The 8,731-nt window shown below is 39.5% G+C and overlaps 1 protein-coding gene across 7 annotated transcripts in view; it reads right to left on the reverse strand.

Moving 5' to 3' along the window:
- The window catches only part of GTF2E1 (general transcription factor IIE subunit 1), a 36,214-nt gene extending 27,513 nt beyond the window's left edge, over window positions 1-8,701 (reverse strand). Inside the window, exons 1-4 of one of the 7 annotated variants that reach the window (XM_019729642.2) lie at window positions 8,563-8,680; window positions 6,872-6,923; window positions 5,856-5,891; window positions 3,519-3,996 (exon numbers count right to left, since the gene is read on the reverse strand). In XM_019729642.2, coding sequence (XP_019585201.2) covers window positions 3,519-3,966 — 448 coding nt within the window. In that variant the 5' untranslated portion in view covers window positions 3,967-3,996; window positions 5,856-5,891; window positions 6,872-6,923; window positions 8,563-8,680. Of the gene's footprint in view, window positions 1-3,518; window positions 3,997-5,855; window positions 6,347-6,871; window positions 6,924-8,391 lie in introns of all 7 variants that reach the window. The other 6 variants (XM_019729636.2, XM_019729637.2, XM_074331415.1 and 3 more) reach the window with 6 other exon arrangements.
- Window positions 8,702-8,731: the final 30 nt, after the last annotated feature.

Below are 8,731 nucleotides of genomic sequence, written 5' to 3' on the forward strand. Positions count from 1 at the left end.
TCAGTCCCTCCCCCGCCCCCACTTCAGAGGCCACTCGCAAGCCCAGGTTATTGCCTGTGCTTCTGACCAACTGGCTATAGATCAAAATTGCCAATGACCCCCTCCTTGGGTTCAGTTAATTTGCTAAAGCAGTTTACAGAACTCAGGGAAACACTTACTGATGTTTACCAGTTCATTAAAGGATACAGATGACTGTCCAGATGAAAGAGCTGTGTAGCGCAAGGCATGTGGGACGGGGCACAGAGCTTCCATGCCCTCTCCAGGCGCGCCACATTCGCAGCACTCCCATGTGTCCCCCAACTCAGTAGTTCTCCAAACCTTGTTGTACTGTTAGGATTTTATGGAGGCTTCATCAAGTAGACGTAATGGATTATTAACTCCATTTTCAGCCCTCTCCCTTCTCAAGAATGAGAGACAGGGCTGAAAATTCCAAGCTTCTAATCATGACTTGGTCTTTCCAGAAACCAGCCCTCATCCAGGAGCCCACCCAGAGTTGCCTCATTAGAACACAAGACATTCCTATCATGCAGGAAATTATAAGGGTTTCAGGGGCCCTGTGTCAGGAACTGGGGTCAAAGACCAAATAGAATAAAAGAAAATATAAATTTTCTATTATTTCACACATACAAGCATCAAACATTTGGAGAGAGTTCAACCTAACAACACTAAAGGCAAAATCTAAATGGAAAGTATAAAGACAACCTACGGAGAACCTACAATCTTTAGAGAAAAGGGAGATGTGATAGGAAAAAGCTGCAAATTGAAGTAGGAGGATCCCTGACTTATGTGTGAATTAACATTGGTAAAATAATTCTTGCTGGACTCAGAGTTTCCAGAATGTCCTGATGTTCACCGAGGAGTCACTACCTCTTGTCCAGCAGCAGAGAGCTGCCCATACACTTAAGAACTTCTTAATTAGGGAAGCAGTCAAGTCTAGAAGGCTTCAACTCTAATTCCTGAATATATCCTAACTGATAGTCTAAACCACAGTTCAACCTAAGTAACTAACTGTTGATATGGGAATGGAGATAGAAGCCCATCAGATACTCAAATCATTTGGTCAGAAACATCATCAATCTCCAACAGCAAACAGGAAATGGAAAAGCTTTGTACGGAACTGGGCTTAGAATGAAAACTATAATCTATGAATTTAAACAGAACGTAACTATTAGAGCAATTTGCCTCCTCCACCTCCTCTGAAATGTTTATTTCCCATCTTCTTCAAATGAGTAGAAGGGAATGAACACTGAGTAAAAGAGGAAGGGAGCAGAGAGAAAAAGACTGGAGTTCCTAAAGGTAATGTATAGACCAAGAGAGGGTGTCAAGTTGTTCATAGTGAAAAACAAAACTCCAGAACTGACCATCAGACTGGTTCCCAATATCACCTAATCAACACATTCTCTCCTTAGAGACAAGTCCAAATGAAAAGCCAAATTATAACCAAAAGATAAGTACATTCTCAGAATGAGGTCCCCAATGATTAAGAATTTTCAATCATGAGACCTCAGGCTTCACTGTAGGGACATCACTGCCAAATAAGTTGACTATTAGTGTTGGCTGACGAGGGCACCCTCCCCTGAGTGACACCAAGGCAAAGTGACTTATTCTTGCTCCCCTGAACCCCGTCTTTTCACCTTCATTCCGACCACAACCTTCATATTAAAAATAGTCTTTGTTTAGACTGGCCACAAAACACCTGTTTCAGTTTTAGCTCTCTTTTATAAAATGTGTTCAGGCCCCCACCCCATCTCAACTCCTTGATTCAAATAACCTTGACTATATTTGGGCATCAGACCATCTCTTCCACAAGCCACTCACTTGTCGATTATAACTAGCTTCATTCAGACATTAATCATAGGTGAAATTCAAAGAGCATGCATCATGGACCAATCTTCTAAATACTGATACAGTAGTGGAATAACTTCCTTTCAGAAAATGTCATCAAATTAAATAAGAATCAAATGATGAAGAAACGTAGCAGAAGCATATTACTTTAGATTACACAAAAGCACTTTCCACTGCAGTCAAGAGTGATGAAGACGACCCATGAAATACCAACATCTGAAGAGAATCACAAAACCAGAACCCAGAACTCCTTTAGGAAATCTATTCGAGTAAATAGGAAAAATCATGAGACTTCTTTCCTAGTCTGTTTTGAAAGAGGAAAGTTGTAGCACACTAAAGCAATTCTTATACTCAAGATGGTTAAGATTTTCTTACAACCAAGATCCCTCCTCGTTAAGTCCTGTCAAGGTTAATAGTTACATTCAGACAAACTAAACATTTAACTCAAACGGGAATTCTCTAAATGACTTTTCATCCAAAATGACTGCTTCTCAGTAAACAAGGAAAAAAAGTCAGCTATCCCTTGCTCTTTTTATTAATAATCTTAATTTATATTGGGATTACTTCTCATTTTCAAAACTAATTTTAAAATTATTTAAAATGTACAATACATAACATACAAAAATTAAACATGTACACAAATCTGTAATTTTTTAACAATAGAACAGTTCGTGTACAAGCTTAAATTACATTTTTCAGATAGTTTTTTAAAAGGCAGATCTATGAAATAAAAAAAGTAACCTATACTCCTGAATTCATCCATAACAAAGGGACAATCTAACATAACAGTATTGACTCTTTCTATAGATTTTTACTTCTAGAAAATAATACAAAATTGATCCACCGAGTAATTAGCAAACTATATAGTCTCTTTGCCAGTTTACAAATGACAAGACAAAATAACTATGCAACCCACCACTTTCAAGTTTCTCACGTTAATGCTAGACATATTGCATTTTTAGAAAATGCATGTTTTGTACATTCTATGTTGAAAAGAAAGATCCTTAAAACTAAAGTATTTAAAATGAAGCAAATTACATATCTTGTTGACAATTCTTTCACTAATGAATGACTAAGAGACTAAGTATCTATCTACTTCTTAACATGGAAAGGGTGCCCCTCTTATTTCATCTGGCTAACTCTCATCTTTTAGGTCTCAGCTGTTGCTTCTTCCAGAGGCCTTTCCCAAATCCAGATTAGCTGCCCTAGTTGTGTACTCCTGATAGCACTTTACACTTACACTAACAAAGCACTTACATATACTGTATTTAACTGTCTGCTAGTGATGGGCACAAGTAGGTGCTCAAATATTTGTTGAATGAAGGAAGCAAAAGTAAAGTTGTCAGAATAGCCTCAAAGTGATGGAGACCCTTCAGATTAGGCGGCAGCTGTAAATAAGGGGTGGAGATGGGAGCAGAAGTGGGAGGGCTATGGGTAGAACACATCCCCTTGTGAAGGAGAAAGGCTTTGCAGAGCTTCTAAAAGTAGTATGACAGTGAAACAGGAGAGTAAGACTAAGAAAGACTATATGTTGACTCACACCAATCTATTCACTTTTATAATGATACACATAATTGTTGCAAAAATTAGATAAATCAGTTTAAGAAAAAGGATACATATTTTGTATTAAAAAGTTACTTAAAATAATGACTTACAAAGTGGAAAACTCTCACCTGTCACGGGGTCAAAGAGCTGATTAGCTTCTAAGTCTGTAAAAGTACTACTACAGACAGGACATTTGAAGGAAGCCCGGTTGGTGGAATCTCTCTCATCAGTTTCAATCCTCCTTCTCATGTGGTCCAGTTTGTATTTTACCACATTAACAAGAGTTCGATAATTGATAAAATAATAGTTATGGCGAGTGGTTTTCCCATCCGCAGCAGTCTCTACCCTCATTCTGCATTTGATGAACTTGTCTCCCTTTAAATTATTCAAAACTGATCGAAGTTGTTTCCGATCAAACTTGAGCAGCTCCAGCATATCCTCCTCTTTCACGCACGGGTTCCGGATCAAGATGTCCAAGGCCAAAGCGTGTTCAATGCCATAAAACCCCCGGATCACATACTTGGCCAACCTCTTCAACGCTGCAGGGACCTCGGTGAGGACATCTGGGTCTGCCATCTTTAGCAGCAAACTTCAACTTTAAATGTACTGAATTCAGAAAAAAAGAGAAGATTATCTAGGCATAATAAGGTCATAGCAATCATTTTAAATCTAGAATAATCAACCCATTAGGTAGCTACCACTATTCTTGGAGTGCCACAAACGTACTGAAAACACTGTTTTAAAACACTTATACTGTCCAAGCATTTAACAGAGTACAAGATTTTCCTCTAGAGGACATAAAAGATTACACCTAAAAAGATTGACATATTTCGTAAATGGTTATTTTCATGATCTACAGTGTGCTTGATTTCAAAAATTAACTTATTATTTATATCAATGATACATTGTACCAAGCACACTTTATTTCAGAAAGACACACAAAAAAGCTAAATGAAGTCTCACTATTCTTAATGCTATAGATCTTTAGGAATTCAGGAAACCACCCCCCCTCCCGACCCCCCCCCCCCACCGCCAAGAAGTCTAGCAGTTAGCATATCCTTAGGGTGTCTTTATTTCTTGAGTAAATTTTTTCTACCAAGATAGATTCTAGAATGTTTTATATAGTCATGCTCTCACAATAAAATCACAATAAAATAATAAACACATAAGTAATCACCAGTTGGGGTATTTGGCAAAATTACTGTTATAAATATGAAAGAAACTAACACTTCGATCCAGACAGCTTTATCAACTTTGCAAAGTTAAATCTGATGACCAATTAAATAAACACCATACAGTCCTTAAAAAAAAAAAAAGCCCATGATGTCCTTAAATACTGGATCCCTTGCAGAACAAAGCAACTGCAACTGTACCCAATTTTTATGCCATGACCCAGAAAGCTGACATTTAGAAGCCCAAACTGGCATGGGCTAGACTTTCCTGTGATTGTTAAAAAGCTTGGGCTTTGGAATTCAGAGTTAGACAGTCTGTGTTTTAGTAGCTGTGTGATCCTGAACAAATCCCTTAAACCACCCCAAGCCATACTTTACGCTCTGAGAATTCAGGATAATAACATCTATTTCGATGAAGTTGTTGTGATGAATAAACGAGAGCGTAAGGGGTGCACTTGCTAACAAGGAGAGCTTCCATATCAATTTCATATGCCCCAAACTAAAAAGGGTCAGTCTATCCACACAGACAATGTCAAATGAAATTCCCTACACCATAGGGAAATTTTGAGACATTCCATTGAACTATTTCAATAGGGAAGCTTATTCTGTTATTAAAACTAGTTTCCACTGAAGCCTTTATTTAAAATCAGTGGTTATCAACCCTATCAGATTTAATACCTCTTTTTATAAGACATATTTTTATATCCACAGTACTATATTAAAAAATATTTCCAAATAACAAATCTATACACATAGTATTTGGGGAGGAAAAATATAATGTCCTACCTGTAATAAAGAAAAAATAAAAGGAAAGTCAGTTATAATAAAATATATATTTCATATTGTAAATACTCAGGCATGACTATATACACAAGAGACACAGTAGCACCTAGATCCAAATCTATGGTCCTAGAGCCTTCCCGTTGTCCCAAGGCTCAAGATATCAAGCAAGTACCGGGGTTCAACACCAAAGTAGTATCATAGCTACTATCAGAAGCATTTTGCTCTCCTTTCCAATTTGGTCTATACATCGTGCATGAATCCAGTTTTGGCTTGTTTGTTTGTTTTTTACATGCTCAACAATTGGCGGCACACAACATATGGCTTCAGAAATACCCAACAGACCAAAGAGTGGCAGACAAACATCAAAATAACCTATTTTGCCAGTATTATTTCCTACTATTGCATTCCCCTCCCTGACCCCCCATTGTATACACTCCATCTTCCGGAACCAATGGTTCTCAACCCTGGCTGTTAAGTATTATCATCTGGGGAGAATTTAAAAGTACTCACCTGGGCCCCATTCCCAGAGATTCTGTTTCAGCTGGTCTGGGAGGGTCAGATTAGGCATCATCTTATTTTAAAAGCTGTTTAGGTGACTCTACTAGAAAAAGTCCCGACCCCTGCTCCATACAAATCTGGTACCTGGCTATGGCATGTCCTGCCAATGTACACAGCACCTGGGGAGAACCCTGTGCCATTTACTCAGCCTATTTCCTTTGCCTGAAACACCTTAGGGAGTCCTGAAGATTTGAGCAAGGGAGTGACGTGAGGTTTCTGCAGTCCAATAGTTTTGGATTTTGAATCCCAGTTCCCCCATTTCTTAGCCAGCCTGTGGCCTGGAAAATCCTCAGTCTCAGTTTCCTCATATATAAAAAGCGATTAATAGTGCCTTCCTCATAGAATTGATGTGTGGATTAAATGAGATAATTCACGTAAAGTATGCTGCTTTCAAGGCTGGCATCATAAGTTCCATTAAGTACTGGCATTCATAATAAGAGCCCCTATGCAGAAAAGTGACAATAATATAAGAAATGGCCTGAGGTAAGTGAAGATGGAGGCATTAAGGAAATATTAGGAGCTGTTGTAATCAAACCTGAACTAAGAAAGAGAGCAAAAAAATTGCAAGAATGAAACTTATTACAGAAACAAAATCAAAATGAGGATCTAGTAATATACTGGAAATGGAGTAAGAGGGAAGAAAAATTTTAAATAGCTATTTGTTTTTTAATAATAGTTTTATTATGGTTAACTACACACAAAATTTACCAATTAACCATTTTAAGTATACGGTTCAGTGGTATTATACATTCATATTATTGTATAACCATCACCACCATCCATCTCCATATATTTCATCTTATAAAACTGAAACACTATACCCATCAAACAATATTTTATTAAACAATAACATATAGCTATTTGTTTTAAGCCAGTGTAACTAGGAAAACAACTACTATGAAAAATAGGTTAACGCCTGAACAGGAACAGGTTTGGAAGAAATGAGGGATTCACTTTTAGTTGCCTACTTTGAAGAAATACCGTAGAACAGTCCTGTGAAGATGTCCATCCAGCAGGTAGCTGCACAAATAAAATCGAAGCTCAGGAAAGAAGTCACCTTGTTCAAAATCTCTACATTGTAAAATCTTCCTCCCTGACCAATGCCTTCTCTCTTCCATCACTTGTATTTCCCCATATGCTAAACCTCCTACTCAATCTCTGAATTCCTTAAATTACTTAGGTCTGAGGTATCTAACTGGCAGCCTCTGCTATACCGTCTGACCCAAAGACTGTTGAACATTTTCTGAATTAGTCGTCAACATTTTAAAATAGTGGGATCTCACATAAATCTCAATTTTCAGCTCCTCTTAAAAATTGGAAATACCTGAGGAAAAGTGAGACCATGTTCCCATATGGAAACAATAACTTGCAGCTGAAAAGCAGCTGTCACTTTTAAGCAAAGAAAGAGCTTGGCTGGCCTCTAGAAATTTTTAAGTGTGTGACCTCTTAGGGCAAGCCTTTTTCCGTCTTTAGCCTCAGAGGCTCAGTCACCTCCCAGTCTTACCTGCCTCCCTACCCAGCACAGACCCCCCAAAGACAAGTTGCTTTTGTTTTTAAATCATATATATTCTAATCATACAATCACTGAAGAACTACTGTGTCCCAGGCAGTTGCAGAAACAAAATTTAAATGAATGCACTCTCTGCACCGTCTACCCTTGTCAGTCTCATCTCAATTCCACGTGCCACACACGCCTTCCCCACTTCCGGTCTTTGCACATGCTGTTCTCTCTGCCTAAACTTTCTTCTCCTAATAATCCTCCACAGCTCAAGTGACAGTTCCTCAAACAGACCTTCCCAGATACCCCTTAGTAGCTTAGTATTAACCCCTTTCACAAGTTCCCATAGCTCTTTCCCAACCTTCTTCGTTGCAGTGAATAACCTTGTAATTCTCCGATTATTTCTGACACCAGGAACTCAAATCTTGTTCACCACTGACTTTCCAGCATCCAGCACAGCTAGTCAAATACTTCCATAAAACTTTCAATAGATGTCCTAAGCACAGGTTCTTCCAACATGCCCACCCGGACAGCTTCCCCCCAATTTACTTCCTCCACGGCTGCTTCCAGACTTAGAAAAAGACAAGCTATTGGAAACCCTCTTCTTAAACTTTAAATGGTTTTAAGCAGCACGTAACAGGATGAAATTCGCAATTTTAAGAGATTACGCTGACTGCAGAGTGTAAAATAAAAGGAGAAAGGGTAGGATGGGGGGTAGGTCCAGTTAGATTTTTTTCAGTATACTACTACTCCAGTTGTGGAATAACTTGGATCCTACACATTTAAATGGTCTTCTCAGTTACCATATTGCATGGTACTCTCCACGCCTTCAAACATACAGCTGCATAGCACCGCGAACTCTGGACCCCGCGGCCCTCCACGAGCCGGGTTCAATCACGTGCACTCCTCCCCCCTGCGAGACCCCCAATTTCCGCGGACTCTGCCAGCTGAGTCCAGGGGCCAGACTCGGCGCAGCCAAGCCCGTCCTACCCGAGGTCGCACACGGGACGCTCCGGGGTCAGTGGTTCTTTGGAGGACCAAGTCAAGAGAGCAGCTCAGGGGAGGAGGGTGGCTAAGGGCCAGGAGCGAAAAGGAAGAGAAACCCTGAAATGCGACTCCGGGCCAGGGAACCGAGAACAAGGAACAGGGAACAAGGTTTACCAAAGCGAATCCTCGATCACTCCCACTACAGCTTCCCTCAGCGCCTCAACTACCGGCTTAAACGTGTCACGCCACTCGAGCGACAAAGAAAACGCTTTATTCCTGCGACCAGCTTTGGAAACCACCCGCTACTTTTAACCAGGCTGGCCAATCAGCACAGTGAAGCCTT

The sequence above is a fragment of the Rhinolophus sinicus genome, linkage group LG01 (genome assembly GCF_036562045.2).
Source record: "Rhinolophus sinicus isolate RSC01 linkage group LG01, ASM3656204v1, whole genome shotgun sequence".
NCBI classification, from domain to species: domain Eukaryota; kingdom Metazoa; phylum Chordata; class Mammalia; order Chiroptera; family Rhinolophidae; genus Rhinolophus; species Rhinolophus sinicus.